The sequence below is a fragment of the Monodelphis domestica genome, chromosome 1 (assembly GCF_027887165.1).
Source record: "Monodelphis domestica isolate mMonDom1 chromosome 1, mMonDom1.pri, whole genome shotgun sequence".
Lineage (NCBI taxonomy): Eukaryota > Metazoa > Chordata > Mammalia > Didelphimorphia > Didelphidae > Monodelphis > Monodelphis domestica.
This window is the reverse complement of record NC_077227.1, coordinates 486,700,106-486,725,395: the sequence shown is the minus strand read 5'-3', so window position 1 is coordinate 486,725,395 and position 25,290 is coordinate 486,700,106. Positions and strand designations below refer to the sequence as shown.

General features: G+C 37.0%; 1 protein-coding gene across 1 annotated transcript in view; it reads left to right on the top strand.

Annotated features, from left to right (window-relative positions):
* Positions 1-25,290, top strand: part of CDH4 (cadherin 4) — a 1,204,972-nt gene that overhangs the window by 716,047 nt on the left and 463,635 nt on the right. The window contains exon 3 of the mRNA XM_007475618.3: positions 23,897-24,123. Coding sequence (XP_007475680.1) covers positions 23,897-24,123 — 227 coding nt within the window. The remainder of the gene's footprint in view (positions 1-23,896; positions 24,124-25,290) is intronic.

Here is a 25,290-nt window from a genome sequence, read left to right as displayed (position 1 = left end):
TGGAGGGTATCATTTGAACTTAATCTATAGGGAAATCCAGGGATCCTTAAAGAGGTGGGAGTGAGGAAGGAGATCTTTAGTTCTGTTGTGGAAATGTGGAGTTTATATTCATGGCATGGGATAAAATGAGTGCAAAGGCATGGGGTCAGGAGATTAAGATATAACAATTAGATAGAGTGCAGGACCATAGAGTACACAGAGGGAAGAACTGTGAAAAACTGGAAAGCCAGGAAGAGGCCAGTTTGTGAAGAGTTTTAAATACCAAACAGAAATTTGTGTTTGAATCTGTAGGTAACAGAAAAACCCTGGCATTTATTGAGAAGGGTAATGATCAGAACTGCACTTTGGGCAAAATCATTTTGTCAGCCATGGGGAGAATGGAATAGACTTGGAAGACCTGTGAGAAATGGAGGAAAATTAGGATGCTATTGCACTTGTTCAAGCAAGAGATGATGAAAGCCTGAATTAACTGTGTAAATGGAGAGATGGGAATATATCCAACAATTGATGTGAAGGAACAAATGATAAGATTTGGAAAAATAGATAAGTGGACTGATGAAGTGAGAGTACCACCAGGAACCTACCAGAATGGCTGGGAGGAATAGTGGTGCCATCAACAAAATAAACAAGTTTAGAAGAGGGCTAACTTAGCATTGGCGGGGGCAGGATGTAGAGATCATTAGTGTTGTTTTGGACATGTTGAATTTGACTGAAAATATCCAATATGCATAGGGGACACAAGAATATAGTACAAGAAAATATAGAGATTTTAGAATTATGTCCCTAGAAATAATAATAGGATCCAGATGAGCTGATGATATCACCAAAGTAGAGAAAGAAGAGGGTACACTCACATATGGGGGATATTAAGAGGGGAGGCATCAATGAAGATCCAACAAAAAAAGTAGGAAAGACAAATCTACTTCCAAAAGAGCTAAGCATAGCCAAATGCTGAGATAATGTGGTATGGGGTTGATTGGGGGAGTGGGGTTGGGGGGAAGGAGAGGGTTAATAATCATTTATTAAATGCCTACTCTATGCCAGGTACTATGCTAAGTGCTTTCCAAATATTATCTCATTTGATTCTCATAGTAACCCTTTGAGATAAATGACATTATAACCCCCATTTTACATTTTTTGAAACTGAGGCAAATGGAAATTAGGTGATTTACTCAGCATCGTACAACTAGTCATTGCCTAAATTCCTATTTGAACCCAAGTCTTTCTAAGTCCCGGTCCAGTATTTTTTCTACCACCCACCCAACTCCTAAGAATACTGGACATTTTGAGCCAGATAACATGGCTTATAGCTCCAACCCTGGTATTTACTACATGGGTGACCTTTAGTAAGTCACTTTACCACTTTAGAGATGGTTGAACCAATCAGCAAAATAAAGAGCTTCAATTCAATAATCCCTAATGACTCATCCAGGTCTAAATTCCATGATCCCATAATCCTTTGATGTCTTCAAACTCAATAAGTAATTATTATTTAGAATGTGGGCAATTCAAATCTAAGAAGAACCTATTCCCTTTCCATTTAGGATGGTAGGTGATAAGAAGGCACACAAAGAGAATGAAAGAAATAAGGACTTTTAAGGTGGGTGGGTATGCATGTATAGATTTGCTTTTTATATATATAATATGATATCTGTGTATTTGATATATTTGTTTTCTCTTGATAATTCAGAAGCAGGGGATAGCATCCTGACTGACTGCCCAACTCAGGCTCAGGGCCTTATATTTCCATTTCCTGCCCTTATCTACATGCCTTAGGTTGTAACAGTTGATCCCAAACCCCATTTCTTACCAATCATTCAGCTAGATCTTATAATGTAAAAGATGCTTTATACTAGACCTGGAAGAGAGACCCTTTTTATGATTTCTTTAACATGAGGTCCCTCAGCCTTGGAGATAGCCAGAGAAGATTATGGCAACACAGGATTAGAACCTTGAAGGAATATAAGGATTCCTTGAGGAAGGAGTGTTTTCCAGGCATGAAGGGGTTGGTTTGCATGAATCTCCAGATATGGAAGACTAACTAGTAGTCCAGTTGGCTGGAAGAAGTAGTTCATGAAAAGCAGTATGTGAATTAAGTTTGGAAAGGAAGGTCAGGGTCAGATCTACACATTGCCTACTCTCAGAAATTGCAGTGTATTTGAATGTCTGTGTGTGTGTGTGTGTGTGTGTGTGTGTGTGTGTGTGTGTATGTGTCTTCTTGGGGTGCTGCATGGTAGAGGAAGAACCTCATTTATAACACATAGTATAACCTCAATCCACTAAAACAACTATAACTTTGGACTTTATGCATGGAGAAAGAGGCTTGAATTGCCTTAAAGTCTTTGTTATAATCTGTTCTGGCAATCTCCAGGGAAAATATATACAAAATCACATGAAGGACAAATAAGAGGAACAGGAAAAGTGAAGAAAATAAACATTTATAAAGCACCTATTATGTACTAGACACTTCAAAGAATATCTCATTTGATCCTCAGAAGCTATTAAAGTTCAGTCATGTCCTTCTCTTCGTGACAGAATTTGAGGTTTTCTTGACAAAGATATTGGAATAGTTTGCCATTTTTTTCTCTATCTCATTTGACAAATGAGGAAACTGAGGCAAGCAGTTAAGTGACTTGCACAGGATCACTCACACACGTGCTAAATGTCTGAGGTCAGATTTGAATTCAGAAAGATGAGTCTTCCTGACTCCCTGTCCAGCATTCTATCTATTGCATCACCAAACTGCCCATCCTTATGACTAAATACTATTATTGTCTCCATCTTACAATTGAGAAAACTGAGGCAAACAGAGCCTCAAGTGAAACATACAACCAGTACATATTTGAGGTCAGATTTGAACTGAGATGCCCTTAACTCTAAGCCTGGAGTTCTATTAACTATATTACTGGCTGAGCCCTCAAGAGATCTTCAGCTTCTTCAAAACAAAGGTAAGGCATCCCAGGCATGGGCCCTATGCAGATTACATGATAGCTTTATGTTTTGATATTAAAACAAATTTATTTAAACCCTTTCAAATAACTCTTAAGAACATGACTTATTTTCATTTTAGTGAGTAAATGAATTCAGCAACTCTTGCCCCAAATGGAACAGTCTCCCCTCACTCTAGTGGAGATTGCTCAGCTTACATGGTGAGCTATCCAGTTATTAGTTTTACACCATACATAATGAGCAATTATAACTAACGAACAATTAGCTACATTTAATGCAATAAAAGGATCATTTTCATGTAGTATCATTGAGCTATCCACATATGGTGCCTACTTTTTTTTTTGTTCTTTTCTCACTTGCTAATTCACAAAATTTGTTATTTGGCAATGACTGTCCTGTTCATTAGAGTGCATTAGCAGGTTCTACTATACGAAGGTGAAATTTGTACTTAACTGGTTTTTACAAACATATGGCCTGTTTCTGCAGTCTTCACTGAAGCAAAGTGATCACAGAGGAAGTCTTGGAGAGCCAAGTTCCTGCTGGCTTCACTTAAACCCTCAGCTTGCCTTTTAGATACTCTTGCAAAGGGCAGGTAGGTGGCTCAGTAGATAGAAAGCCAGACCTGGAGATGAGAGATACTGACTTCAAATCTGACCTCAGACATTAGTTGTGTGACCCTGGGCAAGTCACATAACCTCAAACTGCCTAGCCTTTACTCTGCCTTGGAACCATTACTTAGCATTAATTCTAAGACAAATTGGTAGTAATCTCTCGGGAGCCGAGAATGACTATTGTCTTTGTGCATTATCATCTATTGATGTACCCTCATGTGGCTTTGAAGTCCAAAGGCTGAGGTGCAGAGTTTGTGGCACATGGGGCCTGGGACGCCAGTTGTTAAGGGAGGTGCGGTTGTGGCCTGGAGTTGGCGCTCACGCGCAGCGGCAAGACATCGACGTCGCTCATCTTCAAAGGTGGCGGCGGCATGGTGAATGTGGGTTCGCCAGCTGCTTCTGACAGAGGCAGTGAGTTCTAGTTGCTTTGGTGTCATGCCAGCCCACTTCAAGTTTGACTTTAGCTGATCCTTGAATCTTTTCTTTGGTCGGTCTTGTTTCCTGAGTCCAGCTGACAGTTCACCGTAGAATACCTGTCTTGGTATTCGCTGTGGGTCCATGCGGATGACGTGTCCAGTCCATCGTAGCTGGGTTTTGAGGACCATTACTAATATTTAATAATATTATTAATTATTATATAAAATAAACAAGTCTATAAATTATATTGTATATTATATAAAATAAATAATATTTGATAATAAATTAAAACATAAAAAGTCTCTTGGGAATTTTTAAAAATTATATATGAGCCCTTAATCACTGAGTAGTTAGTCAATGCCGACACTAAAAAATGAACATCTGACTCGTTGCTCTTAAATGAACAATCTGATAGTTATGGAAACATTTTCTATATCCAGAAGAGACTAGACTCTACAGATGATCCTCTTTTAAAAGACCAAAGTTGAAAATGTCTGTTTCTTAAGACCTCTTCCAGAGTAAGATTGAACCTTGTTTTAGGAGGCAAAGCTATCTCACAATTTAGGATTTCATGCTTTTAAGATTCTTTCACATATACCTTCATTCAAAAAATATTTCTTAAGCACATATTCTATTCTGTTTCACTCCAAAGTTTAGGGAGAACACTATTTCTAACCTGATGGAGCTTACAATCAAATAGAGATAAGCTAGAAACTCTGAATGACAACAATATTCAGTGTAAGTATAGTTGAGGCAGAGGAGGGGAGCATGATATGCTATGAGAAGTCTGAGGACCATCACATGTCTATGTGATCTCAGGTTGTTACTGGCCAAGGGGGAAATAAGCCAAATTCTCAATATTCCTATGCTGTTTAGTCAGTCTGCTAGGTGTACCTTCTCCTTTTTGTCTGTCAAGGGAATGATGCTGCATGGAACAAAATCTGAATGATCACCCTAAGGGACTGACATCTTTTTAAATTAATCAATGGCAGAAAACCACAGTGTCCCTGGTGTGTACTCAGCTTGGTGCTTCCCCATGTACCATTAATATTTAGGTCCTTTAGAACAGAGCCCATTGCTCTCCTCAGCTCTGCTCTTAATGCAAATCACCAAAAATCTCTCCAGGGCTAAAGAAAACCTTCTGATATCATGTGGGTAAAATTCATATTCTCAGGGAACTTTCCTGATGCTTTTCCTCAGACAACAGCAAAAAGTTGATGTTCTAATCCCAAGAGCCTGATCTTGCCAACACAGCCTCTCAGTTAATGGGTGTTTTGAGTGTAGATCTGTGGCAAGGCTGAGCTCCCATAAACACTCCGGAGTGAACCAACAAAGTAAAGAAAGGAGTCAGATGAGTTGCTGTTAAAAGGAAAGGGGAGACAGCCAAACTTGGATCCTACTGAGTGCACCTTTATAAATGCATTTCAAAGTTGTATAGTGGAAAGAACATAGAGGGGAAAATAAGGAGTCCAGGATTCACATCTTACCTCTGCCACTTACTTGTGACCTTGAATAAGACATTTAACTTTTTTGAGCTTCAGTTTACTCATCTGTAAAGGGAAGCTGAATAACCTTGAAGACTTTTACTGCTATATATGATGAATTATTTGGGACAAGCAATAATTCTGATATTTTCATTTTGCAACAGCAATGGCCATGCCTATATTTTCTATTAATACTGTGCTGACTCAGAATGTCCAACCTTAACCATAGGAAAAAATGGATTGAGTTGATTTATACACCTTTAGTTAATTATCTGTCATTTGAGTACTGGATTTTGTGCTATATCGATGTCTTTTGTTGTATTTCCAAAACCTATGTGTTTTTTTAATGAATGGATATTACTTGAAGGAAACATGGAAAAGCTACATCTCGCAAAGAGTACACTTCAGTTACTGTTAGAGATATTATAGTACCTGTTGGTGTTTTAAGCATTTCAAGGATCACTCAAACCCACAATGAAACAGGGCCAGTTACACCAAAACACAAAGGAATTTGTAATAAAAATAAAATTTTAGACCCTTACCTTCTGCCTTAGAATCAATATTATGTATTGGATTCAAGACAGAAGAGAGGTAAGAGATAGGCAATGGGGGTTAAGTGACTTGCCCAGGGTCACACACGTAGGAAGTGTCTGAGGTCAGATTTCAAACTAGGATCTCCCATCTCTAGGCCTGACTCTCAATTCACTGAACTACCCAGCTTCCCCACCAACAAAAAATTAATAATACCAAGAACTGACAAACTATTGCTACAAAAGAACTTAATCCTCATGGAGAAAAGACTTTTAGAGACACTTGACAGCTAGAGAGGTTATTATTTATTCAAGTTCCTTAAAGTGGAAAAAATGAGACCAGTTTTTTTTTACCCATTGCTAGAAAGAAAAAATGCTTATCATAGGAAAATCAATAGTAAGATTGACATACTGACAATTAGGAAAAGGTCATTTTTACTGATGAAACTTACTTTTTCTTTCTTTCAAGAATATATTAAACCATTGTCTAAAGAATTCCAAGTCATCCTGCAAGATTTGGACATTGTCATCAAATTGTAAAATATGCATACACAAAAATACTTTGTTTTTTTTTTTACTTATATTGGCCCTGGAAGTCTTATCCCCATGGAGGAAATGATGAACTATGAGTACCATAATGCTATATTAAGAAGAACCCTGAAAAACTCAGTAGTTTCCTCTGAGACTGATCATGTAGCCCACCAGAATGATATAAAATCTGAGTTATCTCTCCTGACTTTATTGAAAAGACCTAGAATTGCAATGATGTGCTTTAGCATAGAAAGTTGAATAGAGTAAAGTTGTTTTCTGGTATAACCAACCAGGATAGTGTCACTGTCATTTCCCTTTGCATTAACTTTTGTTTTCTTTGCCTTTCTCTCTTTCTCTTTGGATGCACTATCTGTCTGGCCACTGTTCTTGTCCTTAATCTGGTCTAACCCTTTAGCCTTGATAAATTCCTCAAACATGTTCTTAATAACATTTTCCAAGTTAGTATCTACCACCATTATCTGTGCTGCCTTTTGGGGGATTACAAATCTATAGATGTTCTTCAAGTAAGTCAGGGTCTGTAAAGCTGCCATAGAAATGATGTAAACTTGAGTCAAAATCTGCCATAGTATAGTTTCAGTCTGAAATGGCAACTGGAGTATGAACATGGTGGTCTTGCCAAGGTAATCCAGAGAATCAAAAATCATGTTGGTAATTTTTCTATAGAGGATGTGATAGACCCAAAATCCAGTAATGGCTACAAGCACAACAACTCCACAGAGAACTTGCTTAAACATTTTTTCTGCTGTTTCTTAGGGATTGTAAAGTTCAGTCTTTTAGGGGTTCCAAACTGTAATAGATGATATTAGAGGGTATATTTTGATGGATACTAGATAACTAATGGATCAGGTAGTTATCTTCTTTTCCTACCCTCCCTCTAAATCTCCCTTTCTCCCCTCTTCTTCCCTTCAATTTCTCCCTCCCCCTTCTTCTTCAGCCTCCTTCTAAGTCACTCAGGGGGATGTATAATGTTTCAGAGGAAATACTCTTTTCTCTTCTTTATCTCCAGTAAGGGTTTATTGAGGAAAACAGGAAAGATGGAGGATAAGGTAAGAGGGGTGGGATTTCCCTACTATCTAAAATGAGTGTTAAGTTGGAGGATATTGAGAAAAATGGAAATTCAGTCACTACCATGAAACAGAGCCAGTCAGATATATATATAGACTATTGTCCTTCTTCTTCTGCCTTCAAATCAGCCAAGCCACCTCCAACTTGATTATCCCAAGTCCCAGAGATAAACCCAGCTTCTTCCTTCAGGTTCACCACCATCAACTCCAAAGCCTTCAAAAACAGTTACTGTTGGCTTGGCTCCAAACTGGCTTTCCCAGTAACATTCCAAATGGAATTTTCCTTTGATTGATAGCTGACCCATCTCCAGCTTCTGTCCTTTGCATGCATTTTCTTATAATTTCTTTCTTCTCCACATTAGGAAGTTGTGGGGAAGAGACAATTAGTGACACAGACAAGAAGACTTCAAATCCAGCTTCAGATACTTACTAGCTGTATAACCTTGGGCAAGTCATTTAACTTGTTGTCTCAGTTTCCTCTTCTACAAAACAGGGATACTAATAACACCTATCTCTCAGGGTTATCTGGAAGGTAAAATGTAACCATATTTATTAAAAGTACTATATAAATTCTAGCTGTTCTTATTAGAGATTGAAATGGCTCCCTCCACACCAGAGCTCCTTCCCCATGATGATCCTGCCTGTGATTTATCCTTTTATTGCTTTGGGAAGGGAAGAAGAAATCTTTCTACAAAGATAATCCTGAACATCATAGTTCCAAATCCATCAACATCTTTCTTTTTACTTATTTTCTATTCTGTATATCTGTACATCATAAACATATACATAGATACCTATATAAGTATATATATATATATATATATATATGTGTGTGTGTATATTTATGTTGTGTGTACCTTTGGGAGAAGTATGTATGTGTTTACATGCATCTATATGTAAATATCTCTAGGTACATGTATATATGTTCATATGTATATACACATGTGTATTTGGGCAGCCCGGTGAATATATGGGCTGGGACTTGAGTCAGGAAGAATCATCTTCCTGAATTCAAATCTGGCCTCAATTACAAATAGTGTGACCCTGGGCAAATCAATTAATCCTTCTTGCCTTAGTGTCCTCATTTATAAAATGAGTTAGAGAAGGAAATGACAAACTACTCCAGTCTCTGCCAAGAAAACCTCAAATGGGATCATGAAACACTAGATCACTACTGAACAATAACACACACACACACACACACACACACACACACACACACACACACACACACACACACCTCTTCCATTTAACTTTGGACTCCTTGAAAGCAAGCTCTTTTTTTTTTTGGCCTTTCTTTGTATCCTCAGAACTTAAAAGAGTGCCTGGCATATATATACAAGGCACTTAATAAAGGTTAGTTGACTAGTTGACTGACCCTACTAGACTATAAATTTATTGAGGTTAGAGATCATGTTTAATTCATCCTTATTCCACAGTACAGTACTAGCATAGTGCCTAATACACAAGAGGTATTTGGTTTGTTTATTTTATAAGCTAAACCTAACTCTGAATTTCTAGTTACTTTATGTTTATATTTTTCAGTTAGATCTTAATCACATATTGTTCTTATTATTAAAGGTCTATTCTTACGTGTGTCTTATTGTTCCAACTAAAATTTAAGATTTTTTTCCATTATTGGGTTTATACCTCAAGAAAACCATTTTTTTAATATTTAATGTTACATTATTTTTTCCCTGGCTTACATGATTCATGTTTTTTCCCTACCCTTATCCCTCTCCCCTCCCAATGTGGACAAGCAATTCCATGGGATTGTACATATATTTATATTATCACTCAAGCCCATTTCCAAATTATTCATTTTTGTTAAAGAGCAGTCCTTTAAAAGCAAAACCCTAAATCATATACCCATATAAACAAGTGATAAGTCACATGTTTTCTTCTGAATTTCTACTCTCACAGTTCTTTCTCTGGATGTGGATAGTGTTCTTTCTCATAAGTCTTTCAGAGTTGTCTTGGATCACTACATTGCTTTTAGTAGCAAAGTCAATTACATTTGATCATCCCACAATGTTACAGTCTTTATGTATAATGTCCTCCTGGTTCTGCTTATTTCACTGCACATCATTTCATGTAGATCTTTCCAGTTCTTATAGAAATCCATCAATTCATCATTCCTTATAGCACACTAGTATTCCATCACCATTATATACCACAATTTGTTCAGCCATTCCCAATTGTGGGGTATCCCCTCATTTTCCAATGTTTTGCTACCACAGAGAGCACAACTATAAATATTTGTGTACAAACAGGACCTAGACCAGTTTTTTGTTTTTTTTTTATCTGTTTGGGATACAAACCCAGTGGTGATATCTGGATCAAAGGACATGCATAAAATATAAGATCTTTGAAGACAGGAATTTATGAGTCATATTTCTTTAATATTCCCCCACATTGCCAACATATAGTACTTACTAAATACATTTCTGAGTACCAAACTTGGAAAGAACTTTTTCTCTTGCTAACATTCCCATGTAAAGTGATGTTTCCTCTCCTAATCTCAACATTAAAAATAGATATTCCATGTTGTATCTGAGTACTTACCAACATTTCACTTTAAGTTTTGCATTCTGAATTTTTACCCTTCCAGGAAGTTTCCTCTAGAAAATTCTATTTAATCTTATTCATTCCTCCACTGAGTTCCCTTTCAAGATTTCTACACTGTTTGTCATATGAGATATCTACAGGATCATAGGCATGTAATATTTGAAGATAAAGAGACCTTAGAAATCATCTAATCCAGTCCCCACCATATTGCAGATGAGAAAACTAGATGGCCTATAGTTTCCTTCTAACTCTAAATTAATAATCCTTTGAAAATAAGGTCCAGAAAGGAGAAGCGTCTTTCCAAAGTCAGATAGCCTGTTAGTAGCAAAGGCAGTATTCTCATGAATATTTGGTATTTGTTTAAAAAATCCTTCATTTTTTTCATATGTAATCCATCTCCACAATTAGAAAAGATCTTTGAAGGCTAGGAACATATTGCTTTTTTCTTTGGTTCCCTCCATAAACTTTCCATTACAGAATTATATACCAAACTGATGCTTTAAAAACTGTAACAAAAACAATTAGGATTGGGATTGTATGGATTTAGACTGAGGAGGAGCTTCCTCTCCCAATGAAAATTGTCACATCTTTTAGTCAACCTTCAGTCCTGGAGAGTTGTCAGGAGATGATGAAAAATTAAATGGTTTGACCAGGTCTTTAATAACAATAATCATCTTCACCATCATCACCCCAAAGATGTTTTCAATGAGTCTGCTGAAGATGAACTTTCATCTTAACACTTTTATTAACATTATGCTATCATTTTATTACCTTGCAATAGCCCATCAATTATTAAACACAAAAAGACAATGGTAGGAGAGTGGCTTGTCTCGAGTCTGCTTCTATCTGAACTCAATCAAATATAAGATAAGGAGAATGAGAACACAGTAATAATAAAGTTAAATGGCAATATCCATATCAATTCACATCATTATTAATTCAGCTAGCATTTATATAGCACCTTATGGTTTAGAATGTTCTTTATAAATATCCTTTATTTCATCCTCACAATGTAGTTATTCCTATTATCCCCACTTACAGATGAGAAAATTGAGACAACTAAGTGACTTGCCCAGAGTCACACAACTGCTAAATCCTGAGGCATGATTTGAACTGAAGTCTTCCTGATTCTAGTCCAACACTAACTGCCTCTATTATTGCTGTTATTATCAAATTATTAGTATTTATACCATTGTATGAATTTTTTAAAATACATATGATTTCATCAGTAGAGAGGAATCCCCTCTCCCAATACAAATGAGTACCTTTCTCTATAATTTACTATCTCAGGGAGTAGTCACTAGGAGCAGTGGGAGGATAAACGATTTGTCTGAGATCACACAGATAAGACTTGAACTCAGGTCTACTTTACACTGAGACCAACTTTCTTTCCACTATGCCACACTGCCTCCTTAAAATTATAATGTTTATTATTTTTGGTATTGCCATTATTCTAATTGATATTTATATAGAGCTTTAAAGTTTGCAAAGCACTTGACATGCATTATCTCACTGAAACTTCACAACCACCTTATAAAGGAGGCACTAAAGTCATTATTACACTCATTTGACAGATGAGCAAACCTAGACTCAGAGATGTGAAACTGACTTGCCTATAGTCTATTAGCCAGTGAGTGTCAGAGATGGCACCTGAATTCAGGACTTCCAGACTCCAAGGCAAGCACAATGTCCACTACAATTGACACAATAACAGATGGGGAAAGAGCTTTATTGCTCAATGCTACCAGTGGCATCTTTGAAGCCAGCCCACTTAGTCATAAGCTCATCCTTTGATCTCTGATCTTTACCCAGTAACCTAACAAGAAAACTCATGAAGAGGGACATCTGAAAAGCACAATGCAATTTTCTACTATCCCAGTCTTGGGGAAGTACAACTTCCTGCTCCTCTAATGTCAAACAGTCTGTTGCAGATAAACTAGCTTACCCAGCTGTCACTCACTACCTGATTCACTGGCACAAATTGTCATCTTGCCTCCTTTCATGGAGTAAGCAATTAAAAATGATGAGGGTAAAGGGTTAAACCTGAAAGACAACTAATGAGGGAGCCACAGTGCTTTTCCTTTCATTGGGCATTTGATGCAACTTTCAGCAGAAGCTCCCGATGAGCCTCACTGAACATGTCTACAGGATATGTATTTTTTTAAAGAACTTTTTTTTCACCATCCTGGAAAAAATGATAGATGTGGGACTGTGTTGTTTATCTGAAATCCTAATTATGGATGCTCCATCCTTTGAATGTTAAAATCATGCGGTGTTTCTTAGATTTCAAACTGGCCAAAGAAAGAAGCTACAAATCCACAGAGATCTGAGCATGGTAAACAAAGTTTTTTTTAATTCCAGAAGATTTGCATCAACTGCAAATTATATGAATTTAGAGATTTCCAAGAGAAAATACCATCAGATATACTACATGCTTTACCTTTTTAAACCAATTAAATATATTTTAAATACATAGATTTCTAGATTTTAAGAGATAGCATTTGAATTTCATATAACTTTGAACATAAAAGGTGCTTAATAAATATTTTCTTGTTAATGAGTAAAAAAGGAAATTAAGGTCTTTTTAAAGATTATTTTCCTCCTGGTAAAAATGAAAGTGTTGAACCAGATGATCTCTATAAGACTTTTTTTTTTCTAGTTTGAATTTCAGTGATTCTAAGAATTACTTAAATACTTTGCTTCAGTGATTCTGTGAATAAATGTGATGATTGCTTTGAGGAAAGAAAGCACACTCTACCACTATAAATCACTATTTTAATGTGGGTGACTATTATTATGTCCCCCATTGTAATACATTCACTTAAAATAGTGTTTTTCACTACTACACTACTAAAAATGGTGGTTTGTCTCTTAATTTCCTTAGACAGGGAAAAGACCAGAAGACTATGAATATAGACATCAACCATTTCCCTCTTACAGCACTTAAGACCTCAATGACGGATGGATATATCCAATAGGTGAATCAAAAGTGACTGTCTGGTGGCCCCTTTTCTCAATTGAGTGAGCACTCATTACCTACTGAACAATCGGGGAAATTCCAAGTTCTGATCATTCTGTACTATTAATAATAATAATAATAACATTTTTAAGGCTTGCCAAGACCTTTTTCCAAGTCTTCACTATGAAGAAAATAATACAAATATTCCCACTGGGCACAATACAGTGAAAGAAACTAAGGCACAGTGAGGTAAATGACTTATCCAAAGTCACACAAGTGGTATGCAGCAGACCTGGGATTTAAACCAAAGTATAGGCTTGAGTCTAATGCTGATTCTCCTATACCACAAAACTCTATCCAACACAATGTTGACACAGAAAATAAATGTAAGCCTTCATTTCTTCCTTCCACTAGGGTAAATAATGCCCTTGGAATCCTGTGTTCAGGAAGCGGATAATTGGAAATCCATTTATGCATTTAATAAAGGGTGAAGGAGGAATACTTTCTTAGGGATTCAAGATTCCTGGTTAGTTCTTTGAAGGAATCCTTGAGAGCTGTAGTTTACAGAGGTTCATCCTAAGCAACAGAGGCAGAATGAATCCTATTAATAATAGAAATCAGTGCTGGTGAGTGGGTGTTGAGGTGGACTCTGGGATAATATATAGAGAATAACATTTATGTATTCAAGACTGGCAATGTATCATTGTGACAGATGGCTGGCCAGGTGCTGTGTGTTCTTTATATGGGAGAGATGGCATCCAAGTCTGAAGAGAAGAGACATGGAATGTCTGATCAACCCATTTGCTTTCCTTTTATCAACTTCTGGTGGGGTGGAGGGAGGACTTGAAGAAGGGGGAGAGAGAATTGCTGCAGCTAAAATTAATTTTCAAATATTGTGGGATTTTTCCCTTCCCTCTAACAGAGCTCAGGCTTTCCAGAAGATGTCCAACCAAGAATATTTTCTCTGCAAATTTATTTCTTGCTTGTGCAGATCATGCTGAATAGCTATTCAGATCATAGTGAATGACAGTTCAAACTGCCCAAATATTTCATCAGAACTCAGACATATTTCAGTGGTGTGGCAAAAGGAAGGAAACGCCATCAGCTGGATAAGCTGAAGGAGAATGAATAGAGAATATTTGTCATCTCCTGGGATGCCTTATCACTGTTGTTTAGTCGTTCAGTCGTGTCTGACTCTTTGTGACCCCATGGACCATAGCACACTAATTCTATCCAAAGGATTTTCTTGGCAAGGATCCTGGAGTGGTTTGCAATTTCCTTCTCCAGTGGATTAAGTCAAATAGAAGTTATGTGACTTATCAGGATCACACAGCCTGTAAGTGTCTGAGGTCAAATCTGAATTCAGTCCCTCCTTACTCCAGGCTCAGTGCTTTCTCCATTGTACCACCTCACTGTCTCTAAGAGGGATAATAATAGTGTCTATTTATCTGGATTTTTGTAAGGATAATCATTACTAACCTCATATGAGGTTTGTAAAGCACTCTGAATGTGTTATTTCATTTGATCAAATATTATAATATTCACAAAATGCTTTGGAAGTCTCCAAGCTCTGTATAAACATAAGCAATCATTATCCAGGGCAGCTATGTGGTACAGTAGATAGAGCACTGGACTTTGAATCAGGGAGACCCCATCTTTTTGAGTTCAAAACCAGCCTTAGACACATACTAGCTGTGTGAATCCAGACAAATCACTTAATCCTGTTTGACTCAGTTTCCTCACCTATAAAATGAACTAAAGAAGGAAACAGCAAACTACTCCATTATTTACAAGAAAATCTCAAAATGGAATCATAAACTGACTAAACACTGGAATGACTGAAAACCACTGGAGGACAACATTTTCATCTTTATCATTATTCATTTAAGAGAGGTACAAAAAGTGGTAGGTGAGGACCTGGGGGAAGGAAGACCACTACAAATTGGGGGTGTAGGCTTCATGAAGGAGGTATCCCCCAAGCTGGATCCTAAAGAACAGATAGATTTTAACAGGTGAATTTGAGGGAAGGAGAGGAAAGGGAGTTGAGAGGATTACATGCATAGGGAGAAGCCAGAGCAAAGACTCATAGGCAAGACCAGGAGACGTTTCCAGGGAATGTCATATGGTCTGGTTTGGTGGGTACAGAAAACATGAAAAATAATTACCTCTGTTATTGCTGTGCTACTGTCCTGCACTGGGAGGGAGCAGAATTACTCAAGCACTGTGGATCTGAATCAGGCCAAGGGAAGGGAGGGAGGAAAATGTGCCCAACTATGGAAGAGAAAGAAGAGGAACACAGTTCGGCAGCTCTGTGCCCTCTATGTTCTGACACCATCAGATTTTTGCAGTTGCTGTTTCCAGAGCAGGAACTGATAACACACCCAAGTAATTACCATGTGCTGCCTGATTGAAAGAATAGAATAAATATGTAGATAGGTGTGTACTTAATGTACATCAGGAAAGTGCTGATATGCCTGGTGCATAAAGAGAAAACAACCCAATTATACAGGATGGATGTCGGGTTTTGCACCCTGGCTAAACTTGACAGAGGCCAGGGGTTGAGGCATCTGAGCAGGGCTGCATTCTGATGCTTGCAGCAGGGGAACATTTCTCCATGTTTAATTCAGTTCAATGCAGTGGCTACCTTCTGCAATGGAGAGGAAGAAGAAAGAGCAGACTTTGACTGTGCATGTTTAAACAATTAGATTTAATTTCTCTCAGGATTCCTTCTGTCTCTTGTCAAGTTTGTTTTAAACTAATGGAAGTAATTAGCAAACCACAGCGAGACATCATGCAACAGGTAGCAATTTTGAGATAATGGAGAATAAAACCGGACACAGACACAATTCTAGAGTATAAAACCAGAGGATTGCTTTTTATTTCAAACAGATGTTTTAAAAAGCTAAAGAAATTGACTGTGGCCTACTCTGGATTCATGCAGTCAGTGAATTAAGCCTTAAGACATTAATTTCCTTTGTTCCTATGAAATTAGTCTTAGGGGAAGCATAGCATCCCAGAAGGAGCACCATATTGGGATCTAGGAGACCCGGGTTCTACTCCTGCTTCTAATATTCACTGCCTTGAGCAAGTCATTAAACTACTTTGGGCCTAAATTTCCTCACTGGGAAAATGAGGGGCTTTGTCTTGATGGTCTCCAAAGACCCTTCTTGCTCTTTTGTTTTAGAAAGCTTTTCCTACTTACAAAATGCAGAGACCCACTGGAACTATAGAAAAGCCTTGGCATTACTGACATACATATTTTTCTTGAAATTTACATGCCATAAAAATATTTCTGTCACTAAGAAAATGCTGGAAAACAGATTACAGTTGGGGGTGGAGGGAAGGAAAGCTACAGCAGGGTAGTGCTCTGGGGCTTTCTGTTTTGATATGAATAAAGGTCATATTTCTTCAAATGCCCTTAGAAAGTCAAAACATGTTTCATATTTAAGTTGCTTGTGCCATGCTCAGATTTTGCCTGCATTTCTAATATCTATGTCGAACCAGAATAAAAAACTTGTTTGCAGCATTTGGAGATTTCATTTAATTCATTTAGAAAAATAAATTGAAGAATGAAGGATCCCATAGGCTTACTACGATTTTTTTTTCTTTCAGGAAGACTGAGAAAGAAATTAGAAGATCAAATATAACTGTATTAGGAAAGGAATTTACATAAATTATTGAGTTTCCTTTTCACCTTGGGTTACTATAGTACTGGGCATGGAATGTAGTGGTAATTTTCCCCCCTTGGGGGATAATTTATGAGCAAGACATCTCCAGATATATAATGGCACTTCTTTTTAACACACAATCACATTCTTCTTAAAATCATTACAAGAAAGGAAACAGGAAAGCTTCAGTTACCCAGAATACTTAAGAGTAACAGTTCTTGTCTTGCTTAATTTCTGGGTAATTGAGGGCTAAGAAGAAGACTCTTGCTAATTAATTTTTTTCTAAACAATCTCAGTTATCAACCCTCCCTTCGGAAGTCCTGCCATTTTGTCTCTTTTATAAACACAGAGAACACTTGCAGATTCTCCTACATCCGAATTCTAAAACTCAGAATTAATTGCATAGTGCTGGAGACAGATAATGATATAAGCCAGGGATAAAACATAGTGGGCAGAGAGCTGACTTGGAGTCAAGAAGATATATATCTGAATTTTGCTGCAGTTACTTACCAGCTCTGTGATATTGGTCAAGACACATTCACCAACCTCAATTTCTTCATCTTTACAATGAGAATAATAATAGTATCTCCCTCACAAGATGGTTTTTAGGACCAAGTGAGATAACATCTATAAAAAGCACTTGAAAACCTTTAAGTATTACACATATATCACATATTATTGATATCTTACATATATGCTATATATTATAATTATCTATTTTTTTCTTTTTAAAAATCCTTAATGTAAGCTAGTTTTGTTGAGATCTGCAACATTGTCCTAAATGTTGAGTTCAGAAGAATAGAAAACATTCTAGAAGAACATATGATAACTTTAATAAATTCTGATTAGTCAAGATGTTACTAAATGGTAGATATGGAATAAGGAGATTGGGGATCAAATCCTGCCTCAGATTCTCAAGACCCCTTTATAATCTTAAAAATGATTAAGGGACCTCCAAAGAGTTTCTGTTTAAGATGATTAATCTATTGGTATTTACTGTATTAGAAATGAAAACACCTTGGTATTATTATAAAAATAGTTTTCACCTGAAGGGCTGTTATATATCCTAAGCACATATTAGGCACTCAGCTGCAAAGGTGTTAGGAAAAATACTAATGTAAAATAAACTTTTTCTGTTCACCAAAGGTGCAGATGATGGTCCTAGGAAGGGACATAGTGCAATGGAAAGAATATAGACCTAGGAGCAAAAAAAGATGTGAGTTCAAGTCAAAGTTCAACCACCTACTTAAAAGTTGTGAGACCTTGGATGAATGAACCTCATTTTTCTGAATTTCAATTTTCTGGTCTTTAAAATGGTGATAATAATGTCCATCTTATTTACAGTTTTGAGGATCAAATGAAGTAATGGGTGTTAAAAGTGCTTTACGTATTTAAAGTGTTATTAAAGAACCATTACAGCATTGAACACAAATATCCTGAATTTTGAAAAAGGCAGAAAGTGAATACATTAAGAACATCATCCTATAATTTAAAGTCTGCTGATTACTGATAAAATTACAGAATGGATTCTTTTAAATTTTTTTAAAGATAATTTTATATTTTTATTTAAAAGTTTTCGTGGATACACTATTCATGTTCTCTCTCTCCCTGCCCCCTTCTCCTGGAGCTGACAAGCAATTCCACTGGGTTATACATGTATTATCACTCACAACATGTTATAGAATGGATTCTTAAAAGGTGTGACTTGTGAGGACATGACTATAGCAACTACTGATATGTGTGTAGCCTTCTATGTTTTTGGTAGCCAAGTGACATGGTGGATATAAACCTAGATATGAAGTCAGAAAGATGTAAGTTCAGATCCTGACTCGAAACACATTTTGCTATGTGTATTGGTCAAGTCAGTTAATGTCTTCCATCATCAATCTTCTCATCTCTGTATAATGAAGATAATGATAGTACTGACCTTGAGGAGTTCATGTGAGGATCCAATGAGATAGCATGGAAAGTACTTTGCACACTTTAAGCACTATATGAATACTAGCTAGAACTATCACTACTACTATTATTTTGGAAAGTACTTTATAAACATTATCTCACTGGGTTCCCACAGCAATATTGTGAGGTAGTTGCTATTGTTATCACCATTTTAAAGATTAGGAAATAAATACATTGAAGTCAAGTGACTTTCCCAGGGTTACATAGTGAATAAATGTCTCAAACAGGAATTGAACTCGGGTCTCCTGACTCGATACTCTGTTTAAGCTAACATTATTTCCTTTTTTTATGTAATTACTAGACATAGGCCAAGGAAATGCCAGGTATCCAAGACATTTCAGAAAGGTATTTGACTCATAATATCCTCTTGAATAAAATGGAGACATATAGACTGGATGATGGTACATATTAGATAGATTCATAAATGGCTAATATATCACTGTCGCAATGCCCCAGGGTTCTGTCATTGAACCTATTCTAGCTAATGTTTAATTGATGATTTAAATGAAGGCAATGTATTAGCAGAAACAGAGGTGGCCCCCTCATGTGGTAAGAAGAGGGGAAATCAGATAGTCTGGGTATTGTATTACTGTTCATAAAATATCAAGAGACCCAGAGGGAAACTTCCAATGTATCATCTATGGAGGATTTATGGAAATTCACAGGCAAGAATCACAGAAGATGAGTTACAATCTGCTCCAGTAGAGGAAGTGTGAAACAAGTGAGATCTAAGACCAGAGTATTGGATGAAGGCACAGGTGATCTGCATATGTATTTTGTGGATGACCCAAAGCTGAGAGGGAGAGTGAAAAGTGGGTTGACAAAATCTCTCAATAGATTGGAACTGTGTTGAAGCTAATCAGATGTTTTTTTTTAATTTTTTTATTGATATCTTTTGTATTTATATGATTTACATTTCCCAGTGCATCCCTTACCCTATCACAGAAAACTAGCCCTTATAACAAACTATAAAAAAGTGGGAAAGGAAAACAATTCAGTAGAAACTAATCAATATTTTTCTTTAAGGCTGACATTTCGCACCAAGTTCCATGTTCATACCAACACTCCTCAATTCTGCAAAGAAGTAGAGGGATGTGCCTTCTAATATCTCTTCTGCCTTCTAATATCTCTTCTTTGAGGTCAACTTGATAATTCTGTAGCATTGTTTGGATTTTTTTATTTTCACTTTTCATACACAATTTCATAATTTGCATTATTATGGTCATTATATATTCACTTTGCATCAGTTAAATCTTACTCTGATTCTTTTATTCATCAATCACTATTTCTTTATAATTTGTTTAACTTTTCAATTAATATCTATTTTGTTCCTATATCTTTGCTACTAAAAAAATGCTGCTATGAGTATTTGGGCATGAATGAGGCCTTTCTTTTTGTTTAGCACCCCTTTGAGGTTTATATCTTACAATGGGACCTTTAGGTCAAAGGGAATGGGCAGTTAGGTTGTTTTCTTCACATAATTCCAAATTGTTTTCCAAAGTGGCTAAACCAACTCAGAGCTCCATGAAAACATCATCATTATTATTATGCCTATCTGTCTACAATCCTTCCAACATTACCTTTTTCTATCTTTTTGTCATCTTTGTCAGTTTGCTAGGTCTGTAGTAAAACCTCAGTCTTTATTTGTTCTTCTCTTATTAAAAATGAAATTGAATAGAGAAGATATTTATAACCCTGGATTGAGGTCCAAAATCCTTCCAATTTCACAAGAATGAGATGGGAGACAACATGAAAAGAAAAGTAGTTCATGCAGTAAAGACTGGGAGACTTTAATAAGGAGTTACTCCATGCCAAACATTATGTGAGGATGTAGGGATGCAAAAATAAAAAAGTAATTGCCTTGGCCCTCAAAGAGGTTATAGTCTATCAGGAGAAAAGATAACATGTATGCATATAAATCTGTATGTGTGCAAACATGCTTGTATATATAACACATATGTATGAACATATATATATATACACATATATTTTGTGTATATGTCCATATATCCTGTATGTTTGATTGATTCATTCAACAATCCATTTTTGATGGCTTTGTATTAGGTATTATGGGAGTTGCTAATGATGGCATTTACCAAGGTTACAAAACCCATCCCAGCCACATCCTGGAATCAGTGTCACCGTATAGTTCTTTAAGGCTTCCAAAGTGCAAAGCTGGGCAGATCAGCACATGTGGTCCCATGACAAGGGGACGACCAGAGAAGCTCAGGCTCTCCTCTGACAGGCAGGCAGTGGATGTGGGTCTAGAGGAAAGCTGTGTCTGCAGGGAAGTCACCTCCTCACTGTGCCTCTGTGAAAGACACGGGCCTGTTGCCATCTCTGCGCTTTGCCACTGGACTGAATCAACCAGTGTCACACACCCCATCAAAGAGGAGGACAAAGGCTCCTGTGGCACATTCTTGGAACTCAGCCACTCCTCAGGCACTGGAGCAGGGACCACAGAAAGTCAATCCAGCAGTCCTGCTGGGAGAAGAATGGGTAAAAGCAGAAGACCCTGGCAGACTAAAGGAGGGCAGACACATAGCAGGTGGCAGGCTCAGAGAGCTCTGGGGAGACACTGAATCCAGGCCTCAGACCCCCCCTGCACAACTGAGAGACCAGCTGTGGTGGACAGCACTGACAGATTGGCACGCAGTTGGGAGGGGGGGCGGGGAGAGTGGAGGCAGGGGGTTTTGAGTGCAGGTGATCTCCGGCTCAAAGAGGATGAAAGATAATTCCATAAGCTGCTTTAGACCTTGTGGGTAGAAGCCTCGACTGCTTACCCCAAGCCAATGTCTGTGAGCAGAGTGGCCAAGGTAACAGGACCGAGATTAGCTTGTTCAGCCCCATGATGGGCTAGGTTTCATTGACTCTCAGAAGAGCATCTGTAGACAAACACAGTATTCTGGGTGTACACATGTACAGGCAGATGTACACATAAGCCTGTCACAACACTCATCCTCCCTCAGACTTTGATTTTTTCCCATTAGCATGACCCCCCAAAAATATAGATATCAATTGTTTTTTTGATCAAGTTATGTTCAAATTTAGCAGGGGAACCCTATTAGGTTAATTCTTGTTTGCCTTTTAAAGATATGTTTTAAAAGATAAAAAATTGTCCCATCAAGCGAATAATTTTTTTTAACTTCACATACATTTCTGCATAATGGATTTCCTTACAAGCAATGCATACAATTTTATCACAGGATCATAGAATTTATAGTCAAAATGAACCCAGGACATCATCTAGCCTCACCCTTCATTTTCCAAATTTGGAAACTGAGATCCAGACAGGGGCAAGTGGCAGACTCAATGTCACACAGCTAGTAAGTAGCACAGCAAGGGTAGGAACCTAGATTCTCTGTTGCCAGATTCAGTCTCCATTGCTGACTTTCCTGTGCTGGTTAGAAACACTTTGTTTTGTTTGAGATCTGCTTTTCCAGAACAAAAGATTTTATTAATGTATTTTGCACGGATTTCACAGCAATCTTGTAACTGTCATGTTCCTGTCAGTGACAGTACGGTGTCAGAAGTGATTGATCCAGTCAGTTTGTAGCTGATTTTAATTTGTTTACTGTTGGGAAAGGGAACTATCAGAGCATTTCAGAATTCTACTCTCACTTGAAAAAATGTAATTATTTCCTCATTAGGAAGTGAAAAATCCATCCCTCTTACTACCTCTCACTGGAGCCACCATTTCCAACCTATTCTCTTAAAGGAGCTTTTTGTGGAACTCTGTGAGCATAGACATACTTTGTCTTCATGCCCAAGAAAAACAAGGGTTATTTTCTGCATATTTAGAAACATTTGTTTTCTTAATTCTAGAGGTGGAAGGCAGGGGTACCTGGGGAAATGTCCAAGTGATAAGGCTGACTATCAATGATTGATTATTTCAAGGAACTGAACTATAAAAAGTGAAAAGTGAGAGGGAAGAACTTTTCTCCAATGCAACAGCAAGTAGCTTTTTCTTGAGGTTTTAGAATAAATAGTAATTAAATCATGTATGCAGTGACAGAGAAATTGCTTAAAAACTAATCCTCCCACCCTAATTACTTAGATCCTCACATTTTTATAAATACTAGGTAACTTTATCCATCATGGGTTTGGGGGATTTTTTTTTTATCAACAGAATGTGACACTTGCTGTGGGTGCCTCATAATTTACTGCCGCATTCTGTGGCAGCTTCAAAAGCATATACATATAAAAAATGTACTAATGTAATTTAAATGAATGTGTAGCTAGGAAAAAAAGAAACCTCTTTTCCACAACAGAGTTAAAAATGGACTCGCTCCTGAAATCATTAAGAGGTATGCTATCAATTCTGTTGGCTAATTAATGTTTTGGAAGCAAAGTGGCGTGTGCTACTCCCAGCAGTGTCAATGGAATATCCGTTTTAATTCTATATTTTCAATTAACCAATGAAGTGCTTTCCCATACTCTCTCCCCAACCTTTTGATATTGCCTGTACTCTGATCTGGCCCTGTTTGCAAGTCTTGTGCATGGCATTTTGCAGCAGGCCTCAGAGTTGTATGATGGCTCTCATTAGCGTAGTAAGTAGAATAGTCACCAAGCATGGGATTACGGTTCTCCTTTGGTGGTCTGCCTGATATCATATAATATTTCTTAGATTGCATCTCCCCGCCATTTTTTTAAACTTTTCCAGCACTTTGCCTTCTCATGGAAAAAACTAAAATAATTAAGGGTTTTTAAGTATCCATTTATCATGAAAAGGGTTTTGCATGTGGTAGGCAGGCAACTGAAGCAAGGAACTTACTTTAGGTAGAAAATACTGAGATCATAGTGACAAAAGAGAAATCCATTTGTTGGAAAGGAAAATAGCTGTGCTTTAGATATAATGAAAATGTATCAGGTAGCCCCCTCCCCTCTGCTTTTTTAAAGGCTAGTAGCAAATTCTCCTGCATATGAAGATAAAAGACAATATCTTCATGAAGGTCAAAATAACAATTAAATCATTCTCTGCCCCCTCCATGTTTCTTTGAGATATTAAACATGCCATGGAAAAATGAAACCTGTGAAGATACGTTTGATTTGTGGGTGTAGTTTTTCTTAGGTATTTTTCCTGATCAAGAGTTATATCATGACATATCTCCCCCTTTCTTTGTCCTCTCTTCTAGTAAAATTCAGCAGCTGCAGCAGTACCAAGGGAGTGCAATATGAGACCAACAACTTGGATTTCAAAGTGGGGCCTGATGGGACAGTCTTTGCTGCCCGGGAGATGCAACTCCCCCCTAGACAGATTGCATTTGTGGTGACTGTATGGGACTACCAGCCCATGGAGAGATGGGATGCAATAGTCCGACTATTGGTAGGGGAAAAGATCTTTCCCCACTCTGTTCATAAGGTAAGGACAACAACTATATCTCGTGGTGGAATAGATTCATGGACAAGCCTGGCATGGTTTTTGTTTCCTAAAGAAAGAGCTAGGTAGTTGAAATATTGCTATGATCTCTTTCATACCATAGTGACAAAATCTCTTTAAAAGTCTCCCAGAGATTTTTTTGGTATATTTTTTTCTTTCACATGACTAATATGGAAATATGTTTTACATGACTGCATGTTTAACCGAAATCAAATTACTTGTCATATTAGTGAGGGGCATAGGAGGAAAGAAATCGGAACTCCACCTTTTAAAAAAAAATTTTTTTAATTGTTTTTACATGGAATTAGAAAAAATGAAATATTTTATAAATATTTCCCAAAAGGCTAGGGAATGAAAACACTAAAATAAGACAATGTCATTTAGAAAAATAGCCTTTTCACAAGTCACCCTGCTTCTGTTCCATCATCACAAGTATCCAGTTTATTAATGATGGATAACATATTGATTGGAATAACCTGCAGTTTTCAATAACTGGTCAATATTAATAAAGGACTGGGATAGTTGAGGCTGGAGAATAAAAGACTCATGGGAGAATTAGTAATTATCTTCATTGAAATGAAAGCCTATTTTCTTGGCTTTTTTGATGAGTAGAAATTCTGTTTTACCTGAAAGAATGACAGAAGAGGAAAATTATAGGAGTTGGGAGTTTGATATTTGAAAAAAAATTCTATATATTATGGCAATGTAGCACCTTAAAAGACTGGGAGAACCCCTTATGTGGTGCTTGAAATAATAACAAGCTCTGATATTTGCATAATATGTAACAGTATATAATATTTTCATGAACATTATTGGGTCCCTAAAAAAACACACTGAACTATGTAGGCCAGGAATTATGATCTTGTTCTTCTAGCTCTGTGATTCTAGAATCATCCTTATTTGGCAGATAAGCTTAGGGAGGATAGGTGACTTGTCCAAAAGTTCTTGGCTAAGAGCCATTCGTTGCATTCCATATTTATTTATAACAAGGTGTTCATAAACTTTTAGGAGTCATGGACCCATTTAGTGGTCCACTAAAGCCTATTGATCTCTTCAGAAAATAATGTTTTAATACATAAAATAAAAAAATCTAGGATTATAAAGGAAATAAATTATATTGAATTATCAAAAATAAATAAGTTCAGTCTC